The 27,969-nt window shown below is 46.4% G+C and overlaps 1 protein-coding gene across 3 annotated transcripts; it reads left to right on the top strand.

Annotated features, from left to right (window-relative positions):
• Positions 1 to 55: 55 nt before the first annotated feature.
• PMS2 (PMS1 homolog 2, mismatch repair system component) lies at positions 56 to 27,572 on the top strand. 3 transcript variants are annotated; one of them, XM_047837575.1, is made up of 15 exons: positions 56 to 218; positions 2,066 to 2,205; positions 2,825 to 2,911; positions 3,329 to 3,431; positions 4,169 to 4,352; positions 7,123 to 7,290; positions 8,296 to 8,393; positions 10,132 to 10,231; positions 11,348 to 11,432; positions 12,753 to 12,908; positions 15,567 to 16,452; positions 21,276 to 21,443; positions 23,680 to 23,780; positions 23,988 to 24,157; positions 26,881 to 27,572. In XM_047837575.1, the coding sequence occupies exons 1-15, from the start codon at positions 196 to 198 to the stop codon at positions 27,022 to 27,024; spliced, it is 2,613 nt and encodes an 870-aa protein (XP_047693531.1). In that variant the 5' UTR covers positions 56 to 195; the 3' UTR covers positions 27,025 to 27,572. The 3 variants fall into 3 exon arrangements, with proteins under 3 accessions (XP_047693531.1, XP_047693530.1, XP_047693532.1); XM_047837574.1 differs by having other exon boundaries at positions 56 to 2,205; XM_047837576.1 differs by lacking the exon at positions 12,753 to 12,908 and having other exon boundaries at positions 56 to 2,205.
• The last annotated feature ends 397 nt before the right edge of the window (positions 27,573 to 27,969 follow it).

A 27,969-nucleotide genomic window follows, 5' to 3' on the forward strand; every position in this document is an offset into this window, starting at 1 on the left:
TCTTACGTCACGGCCTCGACCTTTTACACAACCAATCAGCAAGAAGGAGGTGTGGGAATCGTCGGCTGCCCCATCCGGAAGGGGCGGGGCACAGTGTCGGAAGCGGCCAATGGGCAGCCGGGAGGCCGAGCCTCCGTGGGAGCGGCGGCGGCGGGAACTGTCCCGAGTCCCGGAGGTGGGTCACATTCTGGATCCATGGAGCTAGCCGAAGGGCCAAGGTGAGAGGTGCTTGCAGTGTCCCCTCGCGGTCGCTCTCCCTGAGGTCCACGGCGTTCCAGATTCCTGGAATGGAATGGAAGGAGGACGCAGCGTTGGGCGAGCCGGCGCGGAGGCCCCGGAGCGAGCCCCCCTACCTGCTGCCCTTTGGGCTCGGCGGGAGCATCCGGTCGGCTCCCTGCAGACTCTGCTCGGACGCCGCCACACGTCCATGGACTGGAAGCCGGAGCACGAAGTGCCTGGAGACTGAATTCATTTTTTCTCTGCCTGGTTTCTTTCTTTTCTTTTTTTGAAAATTGAGGTTATTTTGGGGAGGCTTCAAGGCAAATGTTAATTTGCATAGCCGCACCGTTTTTGAAAATGCAGAACTTTTGTATCTCTTCGAGTATGTCATTGCTGGTTAGTAAACTGCATGCAGTTCAGAGCGGCGAATCTTCAGCTGGCACTGTTGAATTCAGTGTCAGCTTCCTGAACCCAGATTCGCGGTCTGTGTTTAAATGTTTCATCCCCAGTCCTTAAAATAAGTATCAGAAGTGGACTTGTTAGCCAAATAAATAAGTTTAAGAGATACTTCTTTCCATTTTATATTGTCATCTGCAGTTTCCACATTTAAGAGAAACCTGAGCGAAATTTTTTTCAAGGTAGAATGAAGAGTAAAGATGTTTGTTCCCTTTATCTTATAAGAGTTTATTGAAGGTCTGCTGTGTGTTAGCTGCTGTGGGAGAAGATCCAAAGATTTCTCTCCCATGGAGGCTTCTGGGTTCTGTTACATCCACATTATCAATTAAACTGCTTACGAGAAATTGCTAAGTCAACGAACATAAGGAATACGTTCTTGGGATGACAGGAGTTTGCCAGGCAGAGGAGGAAGAGGGGAGCAGTCTAGACCAAAAGATTTGTATGTGTGTCTAAAACAGCTTGTGACATTCAGGAAACAGTTTGCTATTACTAGAATGTAAGGGAGTTGGTGAAGGGAGAGGATTGGAGAGAATGAGAGAAAAGTAGACTGGGGTCCAGTTAGGATGAGATTTTAAACTTAATATAGGAGACAGTGGGACGCTAGTAGATTTTTCAAAAAATTTTTTTCCTAAAGTTTATGTATTTTTTTTAGCAATCTGTATGCCCAAGGTGGGACTTGAACCCAGGACCACAAGATCAGAAGTCCCATGCACCTCCGACTGAGCCAGCCAGGTGCCCCAACAGTAGTAGATTTTTCAGCAGAGAAATTATTTGGCCAGATTAATGATTTTTAAACTGATGGTTTCATGGAAGGTGGATTGGAGTAGGGAGAAAGTGGAAACAGATTGGTTGGGAAACTCTTAAAGCAGGTATAGCAAGAACTTTGGGAGAGTCTTTGCTAAGGCAGCAGCCAGCAGCCTGGATTGGGAGTGGAGATTCAAAGGCTTCTTTGGGAGTAGTAATAGAACCAGTACCCAGTTTCTAAGATGGTTTTGATTTTAACATAAACGCTGTGTATGTCCCACCATACTTGTGGTTTTTCAAATCGTGTGAGAAATGTTGTTTTCACTTTTTGGAAGAAGATCCCATTGTTGCCAAAGATTATTGACCTGTAGGTTTAAGGGTACATGTGTCTCCTCCGTGTAGATCCTAGTATAATAAATTTCTAAATACCCATTACATTTGAAGTATCCAGATTTTTTGACAAATGTGTAAGGATCATAGAACAACGTTTATATTTAAGAATATGCTCAAGGGATATGTTAATATAATAAATGAACATGTTAGATACATTGACTATTAACAGAGATGAATCATTTCCCGCAGTTAAAGCCAGGATGAAAATACATAAATGCATACTTGCTTTGTTTCTTGTAACTGGTGTCTTTAGTACAGAACTTGCTAAGGCCATCAAGCCTATCGATCGGAGGTCAGTCCATCAGATTTGTTCTGGACAAGTAGTACTGAGTCTAAGTACTGCTGTGAAGGAGTTGGTAGAAAATAGTGTGGATGCCGGTGCCACTAATATTGGTAAGTTTAGAAGAGTTTTAAGCCACAGGAAATAATCAGTTTATACTGTATTATTCAAGAAACATTTGTGATTGTAATAAGACAACCAGATGTTGATATACTGAGAAATTACTATGTCTTAAACTTAAATTTAGCATCTTTTATGTGCCTAGGTAGGTAGTAATAATAAAAGCAGTTAACTTTTATTGTGTTCTTACTAGTGCCACACAGCTGTTTCTAATCTGCCGAATAACCGTATGAGATAGGAATTATTATCACTACTGTATTCATTTTATCGAACAGAAAATGAAGGCATGGGAATTTACTTTGAGGTCATAGAGCTAGGAAAATGTGATTCCAGGAAGTCTGATTGCAGAGCCTTTTTTCCGTAACGACTCTTGAAATTATCCTTTTGAAAGAAAGGTAGAAAGGAAGGAAAGAGAGAAAAGAGAAAACTATTTTATCTGGGTTAGTAAATTGCCAAGAAGTCCTTTTAAAGAAAATGAAATACACAAAATGACAGTAGTACATTTAAGTAAGTGTAATTATGACTCTAATTTGTATTACATAAGTTATAAGTAATGTGAGTGTAAAGGCTTTTTTACATGGATCAAATAAATTAATTTGTTAAACTTTTTAGATCTAAGGCTCAAAGACTATGGGGTGGATCTCATTGAAGTTTCAGACAATGGATGTGGGGTAGAAGAAGAAAACTTTGAAGGCTTAAGTAAGTGGAGTTTTTCTAATCCTTTTTTCTTTTTTCTTTTTTCTTTTTTTAGTGTTTTACTTATGTTTTGAGAGAGAGACAGAGTACGAGTGGGGAGGGGCAGAGAGAGAGAGGGAGACACAGAATCAAAGCAGGCTCCTGGCTCCGAGCTGTCAGCACAGAGCCCGATGCAGGGCTCAAACTCACGAGATGTGAGATCATGACCTGAGCTGGAGTTTGATGCTTAACGGACAGGCACCCAGGTGCCTCTAGTCCTATTTTTAAATATTTGAGCAAAATGTTTCCAAACTTTGAGTAACACTGTCTTAGGAAACACAAAAACAGCTTTTTAAAACCAGTTGCTTTGGTAGGTGTGGTATTTATTCAGGGGTATATCCCTTGAAATATTTTTGGTCTTACTGTGTACCTCTCTTTCAGCTCTGAAACATCACACTTCTAAGATTCAAGACTTTGGTGACCTAACTCAGGTGGAAACTTTTGGCTTTCGGGGGGAAGCTCTGAGTTCACTTTGTGCACTGAGGTGATAACAATATTTTTATCCACTAACTTGGCCCCTTACGAAAATCTCTCTGAACCCGAAAACGTGGGGTTAGAATCATTGTTGTTTATACTTCTCCATGCTGAGTGTCTCAACTTGAAACTTCCACATTCTGTTTTATCTTACTGCCAATCTAAGTGGTAATACTTCCGAAATGTAAGCAATGAAATGAAATAGTATTGTAAAAGAATTATTACCCTTGTTAAAGCAGTAACTTCTCAATTTTAAAATGGCACGTAGATAATAAGTTACAGATGTGTTGGTTTTGATTTATTTCAGTGTTTAGGAAAAAATTTAACCAAAATGCTTATCATATATAACAGAGTCTAGGTTTTTATGAATAATTACTTACGCATTGGAACTATAATATTTTTTGGATCCTTGTTAAAAGTTTTGTTAAACCAGTAGGAATAAAACTGAGAAATAAATCTTTATTTGTTAATATGTAAGCTGTGAGACCTTTTATTTTGCCGTTTAACCATAAAAACAAGTATCAAAGCTTTCATCAAAACAAAGCATTTATAGAACTCTCTGTCTTACTATTAGGCGCCAAGATTTAGATCCTGTGATGACCCCTCACCCATATAAACTTTCTCGATTATCTCAGAGGGATCAGCATTTTTTCGGGAGAGGTTTTAGAGAACAGAAGTGGGAGAATGAGCATGTGATGTCCAGCACCTGTCAGTGTCTGACCGTGTCGCACCTGCTCTCTCTCACAGCGATGTGACTATTTCTACCTGCCACGCATCCGCGAAGGTCGGGACTCGGCTTGTGTTTGATCACAATGGGAAAATCGTCCAGAAAACCCCCCACCCACGACCCAGAGGGACAACGGTCAGTGTGCAGCAGCTATTTTATACGCTCCCTGTGCGCCATAAGGAGTTTCAAAGGAATATTAAAAAGGTACATTAGGGGCATCTGGGTGGCTCAGTCGGTTAAGTGTCTGACTTGGGCTCAGGTCACACTCGCGCGGTTCATGAGTTCGAGCCCCGCGTCGGGCTCTGTGCTGACAGCTCGGAGCCTGGAGCCTGCTTCGGATTCTGTGTCTCCCTCTCTCTCTGCCCCTCCCTTGTTTGCGCTCTCTTTCTCTTGCTCTCAAAAATAGATGAACATTAAAAAAAGAAAAATGTACAGTAAATTCAGAACCCCAGCCTCTGAGAGCATTGATACACATGTAGTGAGAGATCTACCGCACTAATGTGCACTGAAATTAACTCTTCAGATGATTCTCTTCCCTGAATTTTTTGGGGCGTGCTTAGTTTGTCTTTTCCTGACCGAAGACTGAGCTTGAGGTTGATGTATCCTCTCTTTTTTTCTTGGGGAAAAAAAAAAAAAGTCATTAAATCATATTTATTAGGTGTTCTAACATGGGAATGAATTCTCTAAGAAGTAACCTTTTTCATTCTGTCTGTAGTTTTTAATAAGATGTTTTTCTTGGTTTCCTGAAAAATGAAGTGTTACAACTTTTACGAATTTGAATGGAAATGAAATAAATATATCAGTTGTGCTTAAAAAGCAGTTCTAGGGGCGCCTGGGTGGTTCAATGGGTTAGGCGTCCGACTTCGGCTCAGGTCATGATCTCACAGCCCATAAATTCAAGGCCCATAAGTTTGAGCCCCGCGTCGGGCTCTGTGCCGACAGCTCAGAGCCTGGAGCCTACTGCGGATTCTGTGTGTCTGCCTCTCTCTGCCGCTCCCCCACTTGCTTGCTCTCTCGCTGTCTCTTTCAAAAATAAATAAACATCAAAAAGAAAGCAGTTCTAAACTGTGCATACGTGTATTTATGTGTGTCTGCGTATATGCACGTAACCATATAGTTTTGTAAAAGCAAAGCAGTTAGCCGAAATATGCATAGGAAGAAGGCTGGAAGGGAAGACATGTGACTGTTACCAGTGGTTATTGATGCATGTGCGATCACAGGTGCTGTTTGCTGTCTTCCTTCCACTTTTCTCTTTTGTGTATCTATCTTTTTATAATCAAAAAGTTATTTAAATGGATGCAGCTAAACACTTTCTTGTACAGCAATTTGCACAAGTTATAGTGCAAATTTTACAAGAATGTATATTTGCTGTGGATAAAACCGTTTTTTCATTTTTATTTAAAAATTAAAAATTTTGGGGTGCCTGGGCGGTTCAGTTGTTTAAGCATCTGACTTTGGCTTGGGTCATGATCTCTCAGTTCATGAGTTCGAGCCCCACATCAGTTTCTGTGCTGACAGCTCAGCGCCTGGAGCCTGCTTCGGATTCTGTGTCTCCCTCTCTCTCTGCCCCTACCCCGTTTGTGCTCTCTTTCTCTCTCGAAAATAAATAAACATTAAAAAAATTTTAAAAACCAAAAAAAATTAAATTTTTTTTGTATAGAAAAAAATTATTATTCATTTTTTATATCTCATGGTAAAAAAAATCAGTGCCTCAAAAACTATAGGAATAAAGAACTTCTACTTGCTGGAAAAGACCCTTGTTAATAGTGTGATATATGTGTTTCCAGGCTCCTTTTAATTTCATGTATTTACAAATCTTGAGAAAAAAAATTCAAGATAAATTAATATAATGAAAGGAAACAATACAGAATATAAAGATGTAAGTAATATAGGATTATATGTAGTAGAAAGTTGAGATTGTGTCTGTCTGCCTCCCAGAGTTTGGTGTATATCCTTTAGACTGATATACAGATGGAACCTTTATTCCGTAAAATGGAGAATAAAATCCGATCTTTGATTTTCTTTTGTAAAGGTTTTTATTTATTTATTTTTTTAATGCATGCGTTTTATTTTTTTTGTTAACAATTAGGATCACATTATACGTTACGGTTCTATAACTTGACCATTTCTATGGTATTTCGTAGGTATCTTCTTTGATCGTGTATCTTTTTTGGCTGACTCGTTACTTTATTCTCTATCATTCTGCCATTATATGGATATACCATAATTTATTAACTCCTTGTTGATGGTAGCTTAGGTTTTTTTTAATTTTTCACAATTACAGGGGCACCTGGGTGGCTTAGTCAGTTAAACATCTGACTCTTGGTTTCAGCTCAGGTCATGAACTCACAGTTTGTGAGTTCAAGCCCTGCATTGGGCTCTGCACTGATGGTGTGGAGCCTGATTGGGATTTTCCCTCTTTCTCTCTCTCTCTTTCTCTCTCTCTCTCTCTTTCTCTCCCTCTCTTTCTCTCTCTCTCTCTCAAAAAATAAACATAAAAACATTTTTTAATGAGAAAAAAAAAGTTTGACCTAATTGACTCACTGTCTGGGGAAATAACTTTTAAATAAACTTTTTTTCACAATTACAGATTGTTTCAGTGAACATTTTTGTAATATATCTTTGATTATTTGTGCCAGTCATTCTACAAGGATAAATTTATAAAGGAAGGATTACCAGGTCCAGTGGAATGCACTTTTTGATTTTTATCGCAGTGGGCGTGGACATCGTGGACACAAGAGAAGTGTGGTTAGGAACCTAAGCCTCTTGAGCTCTCTCTTATACTACGTGTGAGGGTATACGTCGAATACAAAGGTATACATGCATAAAGGTATTCACAGCTCCTTCTGTCAGGAACAGTTTTTCTTCTTTGTGCGCCGATACGAGAACCTTGAGTTGGATGTTTTAACTTGAACCATGTAGTTTTTGTAGGATTAAAGTAACGTCGAGTCTCGTATTTGTGTTTTTTAAACAGGAGTATGCCAGAATGGTCCAGGTCTTACAAGCATACTGTATCATTGCAGCAGGCATCCGTGTAAGTTGCAGCAATCAGGTTGGACAAGGAAAACGCCAGCCTGTGGTTTGCACAAGCGGAAGCTCCAGCATAAAGGAGAATATTGGATCTGTGTTTGGGCAGAAACAGGTAGCGGTGGCCAGTTATTTAAAAAACATTTTAGGGGCGCCTGGGTGGCGCAGTCGGTTAAGCGTCCGACTTCAGCCAGGTCACGATCTCGCGGTCCGTGAGTTTGAGCCCTGCATCAGGCTCTGGGCTGATGGCTCAGAGCCTGGAGCCTGTTTCCGATTCTGTGTCTCCCTCTCTCTCTGCCCCTCCCCCGTTCATGCTCTGTCTCTCTCTGTCCCAAAAATAAATAAACGTTGAAAAAAAAAAAATTTTATTTCTCTAGTAATTATGGCAGGTTTCTCTTGTCCTTTCCAAAGACGAGAGAAGGAAGTCCAATAATTGATTTTTTTTTTTTTAGGATTTTTATTTTATTTTATTTTTTATTTTTTTAAAGAGAGAGACAGACAGATGGGGGGCGGAGAGCAGAGGTAGAGAGAAAGAGACTCTTAAGCAGGCTCTACACTCAGCACTGAGCCTGACATGGGGCTCGATCCCACGACCATGAGATCATGACCTGAGCTGAAATCAAGAGGGACGCTTAACTGACTGAACCACCCAGGCACCCCTAAAGATTTTGATTTTTAAGGAAGCTTTATCCCCAACGTGGGACTCGAACTTAAAACCCTGAGATCAAGAGTCGACTGCTCTGTCGACTGAGCCAGCCAGGAGCCCCCAGTAATTGATTTCTTAATTAGGTACTTACCACAAGAGTTAATGCTGAGAGCTGAAAGATTTTTTTTATTTTTTTCTTCCAGAGAATAAAACCCTCCTTTTACTCTGCATCTGAAAAAGGGTGTTGTGGGCAATGTATTGATTATGGATAAGTATGCGCTCAAGTGGTCCATCCTTCTGATAAAAAAATCAAAATTTCAGTTACGATAGCTGCCAGAATCAGCCACCGAGATTCCTTGTGCTCTTACTCTGAGTGGCCTGACCAGGAAAAGCAAACACACAAAACCCTTCCTTTCTGAAATTAGGTTCCTCCTAATTTTGTTAGGAATTAACTGTGAGTCTTGTCTCTTTTAGCTGCAAAGCCTCATTCCTTTTGTTCAACTGCCCCCTAGTGACTCTGTGTGTGAAGAGTACGGGCTGAGCCACGGTGATGCTTTGCAGACTCTGTTTCGGTGAGTAGATTGCTGCCGGGAAAATTACAATCAGACATTTTGTCTGGGTTTTTTTGTATGTATGTATGTATGTATGTATGTATGTATGTATTTGTTTTGAGAGAGAGATAGCACAAGCAGGGGAGGGGCAGAGAGAGAGAGAGAGAGAGAGAGAGAGGGAATCCCCAGTAGGCTCTGTGCTGTCAGCACGAAGTCTGAAGCAGGGCTCGAACTCATGAACCCATGAGGATCACGACCTGAGCCGAAATCAAGAGTCAGACACTCAACCAACCGACTGAGCCACCCAGGTGCCCCTGGAGGCTTTTGTTTTTAAAGATCGTGATTTTAAGGTTTATAGTTTTTATATTCGTTGTAAAGTTATAGGCATTATTATTGCCGAGAAAGAGGATTTTTATAAAGGGGTCCGTTACTTAATTCGTTCAATATCCTGGGTCCCTGGTGCACTTGAGGGGATTTCCTATTGAATTCTTGGGTTTCCTATTGATTTCCTATTGAAACCTTTGTAATAAGGAAACTGCTTAGTGACAAATTAAAATAATTTTTAATTTACGTATATGTTTTGCCTTATGGGGATTTGACAGAGCGGAATAGTGTTTCCTTTCATTCATGCTTTACCCAATAGCTTGTCCACTGTCACTACTCTCAGGGTAAGAAAAATTGGCATTGCCCCTACTTGGGATTGGCCTTGTGATGGCCCACGCCTGCTCACTGTCTACTGGCCTCTGGCTCACATTCAGAGATTCATTTCTTTTGTGTGCACACCATTCTTACAGAGTGCAGAGTGCACATACCCCGGGTAGATCACAGGCAGAGGGAGCACTGTAATTTTTTTTATTTTAGAGAGAAAGAGAGAGTGAGTGAGTTGGGGTGAGGGGCTGAGGGAGAGAGCACAGTGCCCCAGCGCAGAGCCTGAGTCGGGGCTCCATCCCGCAACCCTGGGATCATGACTGGAGCCTAAATCAAGAGTTGGGTGCTCAACTGACTGAGCCACCGGGTGCCCTGAGGAAGCTCTTTAACAATACCTTAGGAGATAGGAGTTTGCTGATGGAGAACAGATTGTCTCGTCTTGTCTTTTTTTTTCTTTTCTTTTTTTACTTTAAAAATTTTTTTGAAGTTTATTTAGAGAGACCAAGAAAGTGAATGGGGAAGGGGCAGAGAGAGAGAGAGAGGGAGACATTGAATCCCAAGCAGGCTCCGCACTCAGTGCAGAGCCCGATGCAGGGCTTGAACCCACTAACCACGAGCTCTTGACCTGAGCTGAAATCAAGAGACGATTAACCCACCGAGCCACCCAGGCGCCCCAAGGAGAACACATTCTAAAAGGGCAGGGAGTGCGCGCAGAAATCCTGAATACAAGTAGTTGAGCTCCCTGGGCATCTGGTGGGGACAGCTTGAAGATTCTAGAATGTGAATTTTGGGTGAGACTCCTTCCTTGCATAGAGGCCAAGAATTTAACAGGGCAAGCAAGAGAAGAGCTGAAGCAAATCTGTTTTGAACCCACTGCATTTCCTGTGGTGGATTCATTGACCGTAGGAGCTGTAGAACATGCCAGAAGGTCTGTGTCCTTTTTATGATTTATCAGAGTGGAACACGGACACGCATCAACTGAAATGTTAATACTTATCAGTGTGTAACCAGGTGTTATATTTTATTTTGTTTTTACTTTATGAATGTGCCCTCTGACACGTTACTGTTTTCCATTCTGGAATCCTGTCCTTACCGTGTGAACATTGTACAGCATCTCTGGTTTCATTTCTCACTGTGCTCATGGTGTTGGAAGAAGCTCCACAGACAGACAGTTTTTCTTTATCAATCGGCGGCCTTGTGACCCGGCAAAGGTATTTTTTTTTTTTTTATGGTTGTTTTTTGTTTTTTGTTTTTTTTTGAGAGAAACTGAGAGAACACAAACAGGGGAGCGACGGAGGGGGTGGAGAGAGAGAGAATCCCAGCAGGCTCAGCCCTTGTCAGCACAGAGCCTGATGCAAGGCTCAATCCCGCGTCTCTGGGATCATGACCTGAGCCAAAATCAAGAGTCAGACAGACGCTCAACTGACTTAGCCACCCAGGCGCCCCTAGACTGGTCATCTTGATAGGGTTTTAGTGTTTCAGTTTTGATTTTGCATTTTCAACAATATTGTACCTCGGTCATAGATTCTGTTTTCTTGTGGCACTTGAAAGTGACTTCTGTCTGTTGGATATGGTTCAGTATTGTGCATGGTGCAGTTTTATAGTTTATCTCCAACACTTTTAACAATGATATTACAGAATCACATAAATACATTTCTCTGTACGTTGGAGTGTGTTTAATGAGCATTTAAATTGCACCTGCAGCATGTTGGCACTGAAGTTAAAATAACATAATAAACAGATAAATAAATAGGCCGCACCTACATCTTTTGACATGTCTTCAAAAGCAGCTTTGGATTGGAAAAAGATTCAGGTTTAGGGATTGATGACTAAAAATATCCCTTTGAGGGGCATGAGGAAACTTTTTTGGGCAATGGATAGATATATTGATTATCTTGATTATAATCTTACTGATCTTGATTGTAAACTTGTCAAACTGTATAGTTTATTTTTTAAACATTTTTTTAAGTGTTTATTTATTTTTGAGAGAGAGAGGGAGATAGCGTGTGCATGCAAGTCAGGGAGGGGCAGAGAAAGAGGGAGAGAGAGGATCTGAAGCCAGCTTCATGCTGATAGCAGTGAGCCTGGTGCGGGGCTTGAACTCACCAACTCTGAGATCGTGACCTGGGCCGAAGTCGGATGCTTAACCGACTGAGCCACCCAGGCACTCCTCAAACTGTATACTTTAAATACATGTAGTTTATTGCAGGCCCCGCTCTACCTCAGTCAATCCGTTAAGATATAACCGTGAAGTGGCTGATTAGAGCAGTGTGTTGGGGGACACACAGGAATGTTTGTTCTTTTTTTAACCTTTGTTTTGTACGTAGGTTTCCAGACTTGTGAACGAGGTCTATCATATGTATAATCGCCATCAGTACCCATTTGTTGTTCTTAACATTTCTGTTGATTCAGGTAAGTTCCACTGAGCTTTCCGTCACGTTGGTGACTTACCCCTAAAAGAAAAAAATGAAATCATAAAGCCATGATATGCCCAGAAAGGATTTTTGTGGCAACAGTTAATGGCAGTGTATTTTTTGTTTACAGACTTTTAATTATATTGTATAGACTTTTATTTTTTATACAGGCTTTCTTGCTTTCTGCTTGAGACCAGGTTAATGGTATTATTAGAAAAATAGGAGTTTTTCATGGCACATCAGGGAGAAAGCAAACCAAATGTTCCCCCTGATTTTAAAAATAATGCTATTTTTCTTCTCATTGGGAAAATTCTGGTTTATTGTTATCTAGGATTTTTTCCTAGGTACTTAGAAATATGTGCACGCCTTAAAATACGTAATGCTATATATATATCCCTACTCACATCCTTTATAAAAGGGAGAAAATAAGTTTGGGTAAGTTTGTATCAAGCTCTTTATCCTTTGACATAAATGGTATTTTTTTTTCCATCTCCTAAAAATTATTCAGAAACATGATTTTAACATCTGTACTCATTATATTCCAAGGTACAGATGTATCTTAAACTTTTTAAATTCGTAGCCTTAATTTAGCTGTCTTCAGTTTTTAGAAATTTAAATACTATCCTTATATTAAATTGTTACCTGTGTCGGGGCGCCTGGGTGGCACAGTCGGTTAAGCGTCCGATTTCAGCCAGGTCACGATCTCGCGGTCCGTGAGTTCGAGCCCCGCGTCGGGCTCTGAGCTGATGGCTCAGAGCCTGGAGCCTGTTTCCGATTCTGTGTCTCCCTCTCTCTCTGCCCCTCCCCCGTTCATGCTGTCTCTCTCTGTCCCAAAAATAAATAAACGTTGAAAAAAAAAATTAAAAAAAAAAAATTGTTACTTGTGTCATTGGTAATTTCCTTAAGATACATTCCTAGTACTAGAATTAGTGTGTCCATGACTAGGATCGGGCTGTACTCATTTACACATCTAGAGCCGTGTGTTGGGTACTGTCATTTTTAACCAAACTCAGTGGGCAATACTAGAAGACCTTATTTTGGCGTGTGGTCTTCTATGTTTTCATGTGTTTATTTGCTCTTTCTTTATTTTTGCAAATTAACTGTTCAGATGCTTGCATATTCTGTCCGTTTAATAAACGGTTCATCTTTCCCTTGTTTCTCTGCAAGTGCTGATTTTACAGTTTATGAATATTAGTCCAGACACCGCAGTGTTTTTAACAGTACTTTCGGTAAGCGCAAGAGAGTAAAACAGACGGGGAAATTTCTGTTAAAGGTGATTTTAAACATAAGTGTCTTTTTTTTTTTTTTTTGGCCTTAGAATGTGTTGACGTCAATGTTACTCCCGACAAAAGGCAAATTTTACTGCAAGAGGAGAAGCTTTTGTTGGCAGTTTTAAAAACATCTTTGATAGGAATGTTTGATGGTGATCTCAACAAACTTAATGTCAGTCAGCAGCCGTTGTTGGGTATTGAAGGTAAGAAAATACACAGGTGTATGGACAGCTTCTGAAACTCACTATCCTTTTTTTTTTTTTTAATTTTTTTAAATTAAAAAAAATTTTTTTTAATTTTTTATTTAATTTTTATTTAGAAGAGAGAATCTCAGGCAGGGTCTGCACTGATAGCATGAAGCCCAATGTGGGGCTCCATCTCATGAACCGTGAGATCATGACCCGAGCTGAATTCAAGATTCGGACACTCAAACGACTGAGCCGCCCAGGCGCCCCCAAAATCTCTGAGAGGATGTGTCACACTAGGCAGCGTAGAGCTGCAGATGTAAGGAAATCGGGTAACAAGAGAAATGGAAGGCACATTTGGCACATCCAGGGATGTGTTCTTACCGGGACTCCACCGTTTTCCTTTAATGAACACTCCTGATGGCTGCAAACCTTTTGTTAATTTCCAGAGTCCTGAGAAAAGTCGATTCTGACCATTTTTGCCCATTTTTCTCATTTCTTTACGGAGTGGGGAATTTCTGGGGGCCCTCACGCTGCCATTTTCCCACCCGTCACCCCTGTGCCTTCTTCGCCGAGTGGCGTGTGGGAATGTGCGTCACCACAAGGCTGATTCAGGATGTGTAGTAGTGATAGGTAGAGTCATTAGTTTATTGCCTGGCCCTACGTGATCAGATATTTAAGTGGTTTTCTTCTTTTTTATCCAAACCAAGAGCAGCTGGGACTTCTGGGAGGGGGCCCAGCGTTGAGCTCCAGCCGCCTTCTTTGGCAGAGGGAAGAGTTGGCCATTACCCCCGCCCCCCATGACCACATCTCCTCGGGGTGCACACTCTCTGCTGTCGGCCAGCCTGCCCTGATCTCCATGTCTGTATGTGCAGAGATGGTGGGCGCCCATCAGTGCGTCTTCCGAGGGGGGAAGACCAGAGCTGCTGAGGAAGCTGAAACTAGAGTGTGGCAGAAGGCTAAGGTGACAGACGGGTGTGGCTCCCAGTGAGAGGAGAGGTTGTGGGATGACTTTGTGAGCTGAGGGTGTGAGGAGGAGCTGGAAGGGTCTTGGCAAGGGGGTGGGGGTGGGGGTGGGGGGGGTTGTTGGCAGGGATCCTGAGCCGCTCTGTCCTAATGTTCCTTACACCCCAGGGTCGGGGAGAGGTCGATTTGGAAGAGAGCAAGCAGGCTCTGGTTTTGATAATCAGGGCATAAGGTGGAGGCGAAGCTCCCGAGGGGTGGAGTGGAACAGGAACGCAGAAATCCGGGCAGTAGAGTGGCAGAGCTTCGCTTTGGACGCAGTGGGCGCCCGTGAGCCCTGGCCGTCCTCGGCGTGGGGTGGCGTGGATGTGGATGTGCACGGGGATGGAGTGGAGGCTGCGCCGCTGTATGTACATCTCTGTGGAGGGGGCCACTCACAGACACGCTTCGCCAGATGCTACCCTCTAAGGAGAAACTGCTCAAAATACCGGTGCCTCTCGAAGCCCAGTTGAACCGATGCCCCTTTCGGCCATTGTATTGAAAACAAACAAACACGAGTGTATCAGCCCTGAGGTCAAGAGATGGCAGCCGTAGAACCACCTTGCTACCCCTTCTGCTTGCCCCGACCCCCCGTGGTAACCATCTTCCTCACTTCTGACACCACAGATTCAATTTTATCTGCTTTGAATTTCTGCTTTTTTGCGTCTTCTTTCTCTCATTACCTTGTGGGATCCGTCCATGTCACATGGCAACTCATTCATTCGTTCTCGTTGCTGTGTGGCATTCCGTTGTAGTTCTTTTTTTTTTTTTAATTTTTTAATTTTTATTTTTGAGACAGAGAGAGAGAGAGAGCGTGAACAGGGGAGGGTCAGAGAAAGAGGGAGACACAGAATCCGAAACAAGCTCCAGGCTCTGAGCTGTCAGCACAGAGCCCGACGCGGGGCTTGAACTCACGGACTGCGAGATCGTGACCTGGGCCGAAGTCGGACGCTCAACCGACTCAGCCACCCGGGCGCCCCTCCGTTGTAGTTCTTAACGGCTGATTTCTTTGTGGACGGTTGGGTTGTTATGGCCAGAGCGGCCGTGGACAGCCCTGTGTGTGGCTCTGGCGGGTGTGGGTGTGCCAGGAGTGCAATGCCAGGCCACAGGCCTCCACCTGCAGATGCGTCGTGTTTAGATTTAGGAGCTACTCCCAGAAGGTTTCGCAAAGCGACTGTACCGATTTCACTACCACCAGCAGTATTTACACCTTCCTTTTAAGCCTCATCTTTGCGAACTTTTGTCGATTGTTAACTTTTTGCCCATTCTGGTGATCGTACAGTAACATTAAAGTGTGGTTTCAATTTGTATGTCCCTTACGATTAACCATTGTTGTATGTTCTGTTAGCCATCTCTGGATCCCTACTTTTGTAAAATGTATCCTCTTTTTAAAAAAAATTTTCTTTAACGTTTGTTTATTTTTGAGAGAGAGAGAGAGAGAAAGAGCACGAGTGAGGGAGGGGCAGAGAGACAGAGGGAGACACAGAATCCAAAGCAGGCTCCAGGCTCTGAGCTGTCAGCACAGAGCCCGACGCGGGGCTCGAACTCATGAACCGCGAGATCATGCCCTGAGCCGAAGTCGGCCGCTTCACTGACTGAGCCCCCCAGTTGTCCCCAGCTCTTTCTCCACTTCAGTGCAGCCCCTGATACTCTCCTCTGCTCCTATCTACTCAGGTAACTTAATAAAACAGCATTCGGCAGAAATGGAGAAGCCCGTGCCAGAAAAACAGGATGATCCCGCTTCGTTAAGGACTGGAGGAGAAGCGAAGAGGGCAGTGACCATTTCCAGACTGAGAGAGACCTTTTCTCTTCGGCACACGACAGAGACCAAGTCTCAGGGCCCGAACACCACCGAACCGAGACGGATTTCTCCGAGACAGAAGAGACGCGTCCAGTGTTCTGGAGCTCCAGACTCCCCGTGTTTCCAGAAGTGCGCCTCGGGCACAGGCTCGTCCGGCCCTGGCGGGGAGGCAGTGCGTTCGCACGGGGGCCCCTGTGACCGCAGGGACGGAGCGGAGACGGAGCAGGACTCGGGGCACAGCCGCACTTCGGCCGGCCCGCGGGAAGGGCCCGGCGCCCCAGCAACGGGCGGTCGGTCCGGTGGTGTCTGTGCAGCAAACTCCCCTGAGGACAGGTTTTCACAGGGAAGCTCGGAAGCTTCTGAGAAGTTGCCTGAACTTGACCGTCGCCCTGCAGACACGGAGCGCGGTTCCAATCACGAGGACGGTGGACGTCAACATAGGGTCTCGCCTCCGCCCGTAGATGCATCCTCCCCAAGCACACGGCGTTTCAAAAAAGACGGCATTCCTTTGAATCCTGACGTTCCCCAAGGGTTGGTGATTGCACAGAACACGTCAGCGTCTCAGGTCGACGTGGCTGTTAAAATCAGTAAGAAAGTAGTGCCCCTGGCCTTTTCCATGCGGTCTTTAGCGGCACGAATAAAGCAGTTACGTCACCAAGAAAGGCCACAAGAAGGCGAACAGAATCACAGGAAGTTCAGGGCAAAGATCTGCCCCGGAGAAAACCAAGCCGCCGAAGATGAACTGAGAAAGGAGATAAGGTAACGTTCTTTCATAGGATGAGCTGCCGGGAGGGGACGAGGCTGGTCCTTCCAGGCCCCGATTTTGCTCCTCTGGCTGTCAGGACGGTCCTCCCTGGGGGCCTTCTCTGCACCACAGACGTGACATCTCCTGATGTCACACTTTCCCAAGCTTCTGTCTCCCCGTCTCCCGGCCCCCCCTTTCTCTCTGCCTTCTCTGTGCTCCTCGAAGATTCTAATTTGGGAGTCTGTTTCCACTCACCCGATTGCTCATTAGCCCTACCGGTGCATCCTTGGTGATGCTGTTTCCACTCGCTACGTTTTCATTGCCCCTCATACGCGTCAAATTAACTTTCTTTAAAGAGCTCTTTCTCGGTGAAACCTTTCAAGAATTGTTTCCTTAGATTTTCTTAGCACATCCTGTCCATTTAGTTCAAATTAATCAGGGCCTCCTCGACCCCGATCTCATTCCTCTTCCCCAAGGTTTCACAGTGACTCCTCCCTGCACTGAATCCATGGAGGTTTTAGTGGACATTACTATTTCCCATGATTCATTAAAAAAATTTTTGTTTAATGTTTATTTATTTTTGAGAGAGAGAGACACAGAGTATGAGCAGGGGAGGGCCAGAGAGGGGGACACAGAATCTGAAGCAGGCTCCAGGCTCCGAGCTGTCAGCGCAGAGCCCGACATGGGGCTCAAACCCACGAACCGTGAGATCGTGACCTGAGCTGAAGTTGGACGCTTAACTGACTGAGCCACCTAGGGACCCCTCCCATGATTCATTTTAATGCATATTAGGAAAAATTATAATTTATTATCAAACTTGCGATTTCTAGAAGATTGTGTAGGGTAAGGTTAAGGAAAAAAGAGAGTCAATTTCAAGAACACTGTTAATACTGATAACAGAAAACACTGGTCACCACCACTTTCTTGACAGTAATCACGTACAACATTGTAACTTCTAAAAACGATGACTTCTCTTGAAATATTTAACTTTGATTTTTTTTTTTTAATTTTTTTAATGTTTATTCATTTTTGAGAGACAGAGGCAGAGCATGAGCGGGGAAGGGGCAGAGAGAGGGAGACACAGAATCTGAAACAGGCTCCAGGCTCTGAGCTGTCAGCACAGAGCCTGACACAGGGCCCGAACTCACAGTTTGTGAGATTCTGACCTGAGCCGAAGTCGGAGGCTCAACCGACTGAGCCACCCAGGCGCCCCTTAACTTTGATCTTTTTAAAGCATTGTGTATGTTTTGTCTCAGTAGATACTGAAATGTGCTGTGTCCTATACACAGAGCACCAGTAATTACGTTGAAATTTTATGGCACTTTTGGTTTGGACTGCACAGGCTTTGCCTGATTTTGATAATCAATTCTTCAACAGCAAGCGTTACGTTAGATAATTCCCTTGATATTCATGGTGCCTAACACTGGGAAAGGTTTTTAGGAAATAGTTCATTTACTTATTTTTTCCAAAAGTTTACTTATTTTGAGAGACAGAGAAAGAGAGCACAAGCAGGGGAGGAGCAGAGAGAGAGAGAGAGAGAGTCCCAAGCACTGATGGTGTGGAGCCTGTTGTGGGGCCTGAAGATCATGACCTGAATAGAAAATCACTAGTTGGATGCTTAACTGACTGAGCCACTAAGGCACCATAGGAAATAGTTCCTTTAAATTCTGTGTGATTAAGGGGGGGTGAACATCTTTGGGTGGGGTCTGGGCCCTGTGAACGCTCAGGGACACAGTGAAGAGCTGGGCTCCTGGCTTACATGCACGATCATGGAACACGTGCTTGATGGAGAAAGACCTGTAAGGTGCCCAAAAGGCAAAGTAATTATGCTTTCTCTTTGGGTTCTTTTTTTTTTTTTTTATTTATTATTTTTTTTTTCAATGTTTATTTATTTTTGGGACAGAGAGAGACAGAGCATGAACGGGGGAGGGGCAGAGAGAGAGGGAGACACAGAATCGGAAACAGGCTCCAGGCTCTGAGCCATCAGCCCAGAGCCCGATGCGGGGCTCAAACTCACGGACCGCGAGATCGTGACCTGGCTGAAGTCGGACGCTTAACCGACTACGCCACCCAGGCGCCCCTTCTTTTTTTTTGAGAGAGAGAGAGTGAGTGCACACATGAACAGAGGGTGGGGAGGGGGCAGAAAGAGAGAAAGAGATAGAATTCTAAGCAGGCTCCAGGCTCAGCACAGAGTCTGACTCGGGGCTCGATCTCACAGACCGTCAGATCATGACCTGAGCTGATATCAGTAGTCGGACGCTTAACCGACTGAGCCCCCCCAGGGATCTGACCCTGGGTGCTTTTAGCCTTCTCAGTGAGTGAAATCAACTGTAATTTTTAAAAGCAGTGATTTTAATTCAACAAATATTCATCGATCCCATGTTATGGTAGTTCTTGAATTTGGGGAACACAAAAGAACCGCTTAGGATGCTTGTTCAGAAAGCGGAACCCGTGGTCAGCCTCTGGAGATTCTATTTCAGTAGATGCGGTAGATCGTGGGTGTGGAGCCCAGGAATCTGCATTTTTGCCAGGTACTCCAAATGCTCCCTTTGAGAAACGCTGATCTACAGTGGGCCTGGCATTGGCATCTGGCCTTCGGTGCACGGCTGCTGGAACGCCTTTTGCTCTGAGCTGTCCTGCCGATGATTTTCCCAAGACATGTCCGGAGCGGAAGATGAGGCAGCAATTGAAATACTGTGGTAGCATTTACCAGCTTTTGTGTTTCTGTTTTGAGTTATACCCAAAGAGAGCAAGTCGTACAGTTTTGTTTCTTCTTCACTGTTTGAGCCTGATGCTACTTTTTAAGTTTACGGTGGGAGATACACCGGCAGAGACAGAATGCCTGTGTCTTCAGGCCGGTGCAAGTTCTTCCCACGGGGACTCTATCTGGGGAACCAGAGCCAGGGACTTGGTGTTGGTGCTGCTTACAGGTGTGTTGCGTCTCAGTTGGAATCCACTGTAGGCTCCTTACTTTGCAATCTCTGAGGCTGGACCATGTGAGCATCTCTGCTGGTGCACTTCTAGACTTTGTCAGTAGGGGGCGGTAGAGGGATGCCGCGAGAAAGCACGGGAGCCCGGCCTCTCCTTCCTTCTGGCTGCCCTGGTCTTTTCCTCCTACAAGGCAGCTGCCAGCAGGAGGCCCAGCATTGCTCACTCTGTTTGCTACCCCTGCGTTTCTTAGCTAACTAGTTAATTACCTTCTACTAGTTTACTATACCTGGTTATGAATTTCCTCTGTTCAAATCGCTGGTGTGGTTTTTTTGTCTTGATTGGACTCTGACACGAAATTACTACCAGGGAATGGTCCCAGGAGACGCATCCTCACAGACAGGGTTTGGGGATTCGTTTGGTCCTGACCTTGGACTTGAGCTCAGTGTGAGCTCCTTGCCAATAGGAAATGGGAGCTTAGTAATCCATGGCACACGGAGGTGTCGCTGTCAGACCATCACCCGCGGTTGACTGTGGCAGAGCTCCAAGCAAAGCAAGTCCCACGGGAGCCCAGGTGGGTGCTGTGGTGTGGAAGGGATCTTCCTCGCTGCTCTGGAGCACTCGCAGAAAGAAAGGACCGTCTCAGGTCTCAGCTCGAGTCCCGTCTGAGCACCACAGGGCTGATCCTCATGAAAACCCATTTTCACAAAATTTGGTTGCGTGGGGTACAGAATGGCAATGTCGTTTTCTCACGTGAAGATCTGTGGTGGTGTCTGTCTTGTCTGCACTGACGCACGTAGTCATGAATGGAATTGGATTTTGAAGCCACCCACCAAAGGACCCGTCCGTGAGCTTGGCAGATGTTAGAAGGATTGATACCCAGGATTAGTGAAGAGGCACTTTTACACACTTAACAAATCGAGGGATTTATTGTACAGAAATACCCCCAGAATAGAGTGGATTTCTGTCCATGAACGTTTGCTGCAGCATCATTTGCGTTACTCAAAATGAAAACACCCGAAAGTCGTTCAGTAGAGGCTTTGTCGGACAGGTTATGGTACGTGCTCGCAGTGAGCTCCCCTACGGCCACTAGAAAGAATGAAGGAGATCTACATGAATGGGTCTGAAAAAGCACTGAAGATGCCTTGTTAAGGGAGGGGCGTAGAACGGCCTGAAGAATTATGATTCCATTTTTAGGTTTTTTTGTTTTTTTTAATATTTATTATGAGAGAGAGATAGAGAGCAAGCGGGAGAGGGGCAGAGGGAGGGAGACCCAGAATGCCAAAGCGGGCCCCACAATGTCAGCGCAGAGCCCGATGCGGGTCTTGAACTCACGAACCCTGAGATCATGACCTGAGCCGAAATCAAGAGTTGGACGCTTAAGTGACCCAGCCACCCAGGCACGCCCGGTTTTTTTTGTTTTGTTTTTAATATGTAAACAAAGGTCGGGGAACATATACACCAAATGAACAGTAGTTACTGATGCCATCTCTGGGGAGCTGGATGAACGAATGAATAACTAATGTTACCTTTAAAAGCGGGATTATTAGGGACTTTCTCTAGTTTATGTTTCTGTATTGTTCATTTTCCTGTTACAGTCTCTTTTATAATCAGAAAAGTAATCTTTTAAAAATCACGATGTCACGGGCGCCTGGGTGGCGCAGTCGGTTAAGCGTCCGACTTCAGCCAGGTCACCATCTCGCGGTCGCGGAGTTCGAGCCCCGCGTCGGTTCTGGGCTGATGGCTCAGAGCCTGGAGCCTGTTTCCGATTCTGTGTCGCCCTCTCTCTCTGCCCCTCCCCCGTTCATGCTCTGTCTCTCTCTGTCCCAAAAATAAATAAACGTTGGAAAAAAAAATTAAAAAAAAATAAAAATCACGATGTCTCATAACGAACATTTTCCACATGCAGTAAAACGATGTTTGCAGACATGGAGATCATCGGTCAGTTTAACTTGGGATTTATAATCACCAAACTCAATGCAGATATCTTCATAGTGGACCAGCATGCCACGGATGAGAAGTACAACTTTGAGATGCTCCAGCAGCACACGGCCCTCCAGGGTCAAAGGCTTATCGCGTAAGTTCTTTCTGGTGTTCAGAATCTTCCATGTTCTTGCACCCCTAAAGCTTAAGACCCGAGAGCATATACGTACGTGTGTGTGTGTGTGTGTGTCTCTTTTTTAGCCACAAGCATCCCTGTGGCCGATTTTTATGCTTGTCACACAGCAGTCATAACTGCCATCTCTTGAGTCCTTACTCTGTGCCAGGCACTGTTGAAACCATTGACACGCGTTAATTCATTTAGTCTTCCCCAACCTACAAAGTGGCGGCTGTTACCATCAGCACTTCACAGGTGATAAAATGGAGGCTCCCGGACGCAGAGGTTAGGTGACTTTCCCAAGTTCACACAGCTAATGTTCTTTATTTATCAAGCCCTTTACCTCTTCCGGTTGGCCAGAAAATCTGTCTGACGAAGGCCAGTTTATAGTACGTAATGTGTCTGTTTATAGCACATAGAACTTAGGTGTGCACAAGGGTGGCGCTGCCTGTGTGTCTGTCCTCAGCTAGCATAGATCAAGTTCAGTGATTAGTCACCACAGAGCTTGGTATTTGTCTCTCCTTTGCCAACGCCTGTTTTAGGCTGACCGCTTCACAAGGTGGTGGGATGGTGTATCATGTAGACCAGAAGTCTTAAGCCAAGTGATAGGAAGAGGTCATGGATTTTCATTTGGGAAGTTCAGCGACATAGAGAAATACACTGAGATCCCAGTAGGAGTAAATCCTGGCACGAACAAACAGTCACTCAGCTGGGAGAAAGCACCGAGTTTACGGAGTAGTCTCTTTCCTATGGAATGGTTGAATCCACTTACTTTCAGTAGGTATTAATGGTAATGGAAAAGACATTTATTTTTTAGTTTTTTTAACGTTTGTTTATTTTTGAGAGAGAGAGAGAGACAGAACGTGAGTGGGGAAGGACAGAGAGAGAGGGAGACACAGAATCCGAAGCAGGCTCCAGGCTCCGATCTGCCTGCACAGAGCCCGACGTGGGGCTCGACCTCATGAACTGTGAATTCATGACCTGAGCCGAAGTCGGACACTTGACCGACTGAGCCACTCAGGTGCCCAGTATAAAGACATTTAATAAGCTACTTTCTCATACTGGATTCTTCCTGCCTCTTTCACAGAGGTCTTTTATTTTTTAGCCATTTTGCATAAATAGGGTCTCGCTTGTGACATTTCAGGTTGCCCCAGGTAGTCACAGATCACTTGGGGTCCCAGGTGGCCCATGCTCCAAGGATAAAGACCACAGGTCCTTCCTTTCCTACCAGGCCCTGCGTGGTCTGGCCCTCCCTAGGTCCTTCCTCTTGGTTCTCCATGCTTGAGCCACCTGGCCATCTCCTTCTCAGGCCGTTGACAGACCTGATGAATTCCTACCTGGTCATTAAGGAGAATGAAGTAGATCTTTTGTATGTGGCTCTGGGAACATCAGTGGGCCATCCTCGGGCCTTTGCACAGACTTGTCCCTGCCTAGAATGCTTGTCCCTGTGCTCACCCATCCATCCATTGGCTGATAACGGGCGCTCACCCCAGCTCTCAGCTCGGAGGTCCCTTCCTCAGAGACACCGTCCTTGACTCCTATCTCCAGGCGCATCTGACTTGCTCTGGCTCTTATGGCGCTGGGCGCCTCTGCCTCCTGATTGGCAGTGTACTTTGTCATTACAGTTTGTGTGACTGCCTGTTCAGTGTCCTTCTTCCCCACTGGTCTCTTACTCCATGCCCATCCTTTCTCCTGCCCTTATCAGTTCCGACTGATTAAACACTCGCTGAACCAGGAGGACCGGTGGACAGATTGCTACGTGGACAGATGGCGAGGTCAATGATGCAGGCTCGGAAGGGGCGGGATAGCAAAACAGACGCTCTGTGTTCTGCTTTCCGATGCCTGTGATGACCCAGCCGAGCTTTTCACATGGTCTGTGTCGCAGGAAGGAAAAATAGCGTTTTTATGTTGTATTGTTATCTTTAAGGAGTGGATTGAGAGAAACGTGGGGTCACTGGGATGGGGTGGCAGGCTGAGGAAAAGCCAGCTGCTTTGGTGGTCATTTGAACTTAAAAAAAAAAAGAAGAAGAAAATCAACGGGAAATTCTCCGGCAGTTATGTGACAGGAAAGGCACACGGCTGAACAAAGCGTTGTCGCTTACCTGGCTTTTTGAAAGGAATTCAAAGAAGCACGTATTGGCTTTGTTCCATTTCTGCTTTACGGCTAAATGTTTGACTTCGAGACTGGGTTTGAATCTCTTCTCTGTTTTTTCAGACCCCAGACTCTCAACTTAACTGCTGTCAATGAAGCTATCCTCATAGAAAATCTGGAAATATTCAGAAAGAATGGCTTCGATTTTGTTATCGACGAAGGGGGTGAGTGACGACGATGACGGGATTATCCTGTCAGAGCCGGGAACAGTCTTTGAGGTGCCCTCGATAAGTATATTTTATCAGAGATGGAAACGGTTCCCCCAGAAAGGATTTTGCCTCTGCCCTGTGTTTCAGTGTTTGTTACGCACAGGCGTCAAATGAAACGTACTTTTCGAATCGTGGACTCTTCTCCCAATTTTATTCTTCCAGCTCCAGTCACTGAAAGGGCGAAGTTGATTTCCTTGCCAACCAGTAAAAACTGGACCTTCGGACCTCAGGACATCGATGAACTGATCTTCATGCTCAGTGACAGCCCTGGGGTCATGTGTCGGCCTTCCCGTGTCAGACAGATGTTTGCCTCCAGAGCCTGTCGAAAGTCTGTAAGTAAACAACGCTCTTCTTCCAGGGCCCGGAGGGTCTGTTCGGGCCGGTCGTGGCACGAGTTCTCAGGCCAGCTGCTGACCAGGCAGCGCCGTCGACTGTGGCCGAGACTGCCACGGGTCATCGTGTGTAATACGGCCACATCCTACTCTGCCAGTGTGATGTGCGAGCTGGGCGCGTCTGCCTTATCTCTGGCCTCTAACCCATAATCGCTGTGACGTTTCACCGCCGCCGCTCAGCCTGTCCTGGAGGTGGTGGCGCTGGTGGGTCATCAGCTTGATGTCAGAGCGAAGCAGGTGCGTCTGGATCACCTGACCCCTGGGAGCAGCCGGGATGCCCTTCCTTCATCAGAGGCTCCACCCAGGTGCCGCCCAGGACACAGAGGGGACAAGGCAGATGAGGTCCCCCCCTCTTTGCGGAGTTTAAGGTTTCGTGGGGAGGAAGAGACTTAAGCCAAAGTAGTAACTTCTGATACCAGTAGGCCCAGAAAAGAAGTTAAAACAGTATGGGGACAGGGAGTGGCCTTGGCTCCCGGTCGAGCAGCTGAGATTGGGAGGCAGGGAAGGGCCATGTGAGGAGGACGCATCTGGGCTGACGCCTGGAAGGGGCATGGAGCCCCTCGGGGAAGAGCTCTCCTAGTAGAAGAAACAGCAGGTGCACAGATGGGGCGGGGGGGAGCGTGTGAGCCAAGCCAGAGGCGGCCTGTCCTGGCGGGGGTCCCGGATGTGAGCCGAGCAGCGTCGGGACCCACACGGGGTCTTGCGATCCCGGTGGGAACCGGGGAGCTCGTGCGGAGGGCTGGAAGGGCTGAGGCGCAGGCTGCCGTGGGGGCGCCTGAACTTCCAGAACAAGGCGGCGGGGAAGCAGCAGCTTGCTCGCAGTTGGGGGGGTGGGAGGCATAAAAGCTGATTTGGACATGTGGTATTTGAGGCCCCATGAGGCTGTAAGTGCAGGCGTCTGGAAAACGGTCAGGTTAATGAATCCGAGCTCGGGGAAATGTCAGTCGGGGAGCAAAGTTCAGGGGCACCGTGCAGCCTGGGGATTGGATGAAGTTCGGGGAGGGGTGAGGGGAGGATCTGACTTCCGGCCACAGGTATTTCTTTGATGAAGACAGTGTTGGTGCCCCCACCCCGGGGTCGGTGAGCAAGAGGCAGGGCAGACTGGCCTGGGCCGGTGGCCAGGCGGTTTAGAGTGTCCTGCCTTAAGGTGCCACACAGACTCGGGGAGCCACAGGCTGCCCTGCCCTCCCCACCCTGGCGGGGCCGCCACACTGTGGCTCTTCGTCCTCCCGTCAGCACAGCTGCCGACCGTTGTGGGTGATCCTCTGCCGCACCCCGCGGGCCCGTGCCCTGCCAGCCCCTCAGCCCCTTCTGCTCGCTTGGCTCCTGCCACACGGCCACGTGCCACGTCCCCAGCCACACCAGCCTTCCTCCCACCCGAAGCCCTTTGCGCTTGCCCGCCTCGCATGCCGCCTTCACACACCCGCCCAACTCCCTCCAGCCCTGGGCTCTCCCAGGTCCCCCACGGAAGTGGGCTTTCCCGGGCGCCATCCCCCCGCCCTCCCTGGGTGACACCTGTTTCTCTGTTGACTCGTCTGGGGTCTGTCCGCCCCAGTGAGGTGGAGCGCCCCACGCACGCTGCCTCTGGGGCTGTGCGTGGCACGAGGAAGAAGGGAGGTGACACACGTCTCAGGTTTGTCGTCTCACACCACCTCTCCTGGTTTCTCAGGGGCGCTGATTGCCAGTGCTTGCTGGGGGGCCCGCTCACCTCCACGGAGAGTTCAGCTAGAGATGAGCTGAGTGCTGTTTCATCAAGAGGAGGCAGGGACAGGAGCCTGAAGGGAGGGCGAGTGAGACGGGCAGTATCTGGGGAGGGAGGACCCGGGCAGAGGGCATGGCCAGCACCAAGGTCCCAAGGTAGGTGCTTGTGTAGTGCACCTGTGCGAGAGGAAAGGGGCAGGTGCCTTGGCTGCCTGTGGCTCAGTCAGTCGGTTAAGCGCCCCCCTTCGGCTGAGGTCATGATCTCACAGTTTGTGGGTTCGAGCCCCGCGTCAGGCTCTGTGCTGACAGCTCAGAGCCTGGATCCTGCTTCAGATTCTGTGTCTCCCTCTCTCTGCCCCTCCCCTGCTCGCACTGTCTCTCTCTCTCTCTCTCTCCTCTCAAAAATAAAATAGAAACATTAAAAAAATTTAAAAAGGAAAGGGGGTGCCGGTGTGCTGGAGAGGGGCAGGGAGGGATGCGCTCTAGCAGATGCAGGCACAAGGCCAATAGGGGCCAAATCCGCCGATGCACGTGGGCTTTTACCCAGGTGAGCAGCGAGCGCTGGCAATGTGATCTGACGGCTTTTGAAAGGAATCACTGGCCGCTGAGTGGAGAACAGGTGGAGGGGGACAGCGGGGAGGTCTTCAGAGGCCCTGTGGTTGCCAAGGTGACAGGTCTGGGCGGTGGGAGAGCCGCTGAGACTGGTTGCATCCTGGACAGGTGTGGTCAGTGTCTGTAACAGAGGTGTGTTGCCGTAAAGGAGCCACGGAAGGGCTGGATTTCACAAAGCGGAGGGGGGCTGAGATATCAGCGGGTAGGGTTCCTCGGAGGAAGATTTTTCAGGGACCACTGTTTTGAATAGTCATCGTGTCCATCCTCGTTCCAGAGAAAAATGTTGCTGGAGAGGTGCTCTTGTACCCAAAGCCTTTGTAAAACTTGGAACCGTTGTGTCTCCTATTCAGGTGATGATTGGAACCGCCCTAAACACAAGTGAGATGAAGAAACTGATCACCCACATGGGTGAGATGGACCATCCCTGGAACTGTCCCCACGGAAGGCCAACCATGAGACACATTGCCAACCTGGATTTCATTTCTCAAAAGTGACAACATCTCTCGCTTTCTAGAATTGTACGTTTTGTTGCAGATTTTTCCTTTTCAAAAGCAGGGTTTTAACGAGTCAGCTTGTTGCCAAATAAACCTGTTTGAAAAAAAAGAAAATGACCAGATCCACTAGAAATGATCTTGAAAACCTTGTCAAACCACGCGGAGCAGTGCTTGCACCGGCTTTTGTCCCGCACCAGAGTGTGTGTGCGCGCGCACGTACAGGCAAGAAGAGCATGTCTTACAGAAACGGGAAGAACGCTTCGAAAGCCACCTGGGCCTCTGCTGCTGTGGCCTGAGGTATCTTAGTCAGCAACTTTCAGCCCGTAGTATGATTAAATTCATAATGGTTTGATTTCATAAAATTACGGTCCTTTTGGGTTCGGGGTTGTCCACCCGAATGCACGTTAAATTAAAAAAAAAAAAACCCAAGAGAGATTCTCTGCCCAGGTGGAGGAAAATGGCCAAGTGGGGCCTGGGGTCACTATTTTTAAATGTTCCCCGGCAAACGTTCGTAGGCAAGGGGAAATAAAAGATTGACTTTTCTGTAACTTTAATGCTGTGATGTGGTTTTTTGGGGTGGGAATCGCAAGATGTTCCCGTTACTGGTCCTGAGAGCAGAAGCCCTGTTGTCAGAGAACTTTTCGTGGAATCTCGTCCTGCCGGAGACAAAAGCAAGCCCCTGTGGACCCAGACGGCTGTGGGCTGTACGGTGACCAGTGTGGCCTCCCCCCCACTCAGCTTCTATTTGCAAACTTAGAATTCCTTAGACTAATTGAAATAATCGAGTAATTATTGTCCTAAGTGCCTATGCTGTGGTGCCCTCCTACAGGATCTCATTTAATAGTTGCAGGAACTCTACAGATGGGGGTCTTAGGCAACCCCCCTTCCCCGACCGCTGTGTCCTAATCCGAGAGCCCTCAAATACGTGACCCAAGTGGCCAGAGG

This window comes from Prionailurus viverrinus, chromosome E3, assembly GCF_022837055.1.
Source record: "Prionailurus viverrinus isolate Anna chromosome E3, UM_Priviv_1.0, whole genome shotgun sequence".
Taxonomy (NCBI): domain Eukaryota; kingdom Metazoa; phylum Chordata; class Mammalia; order Carnivora; family Felidae; genus Prionailurus; species Prionailurus viverrinus.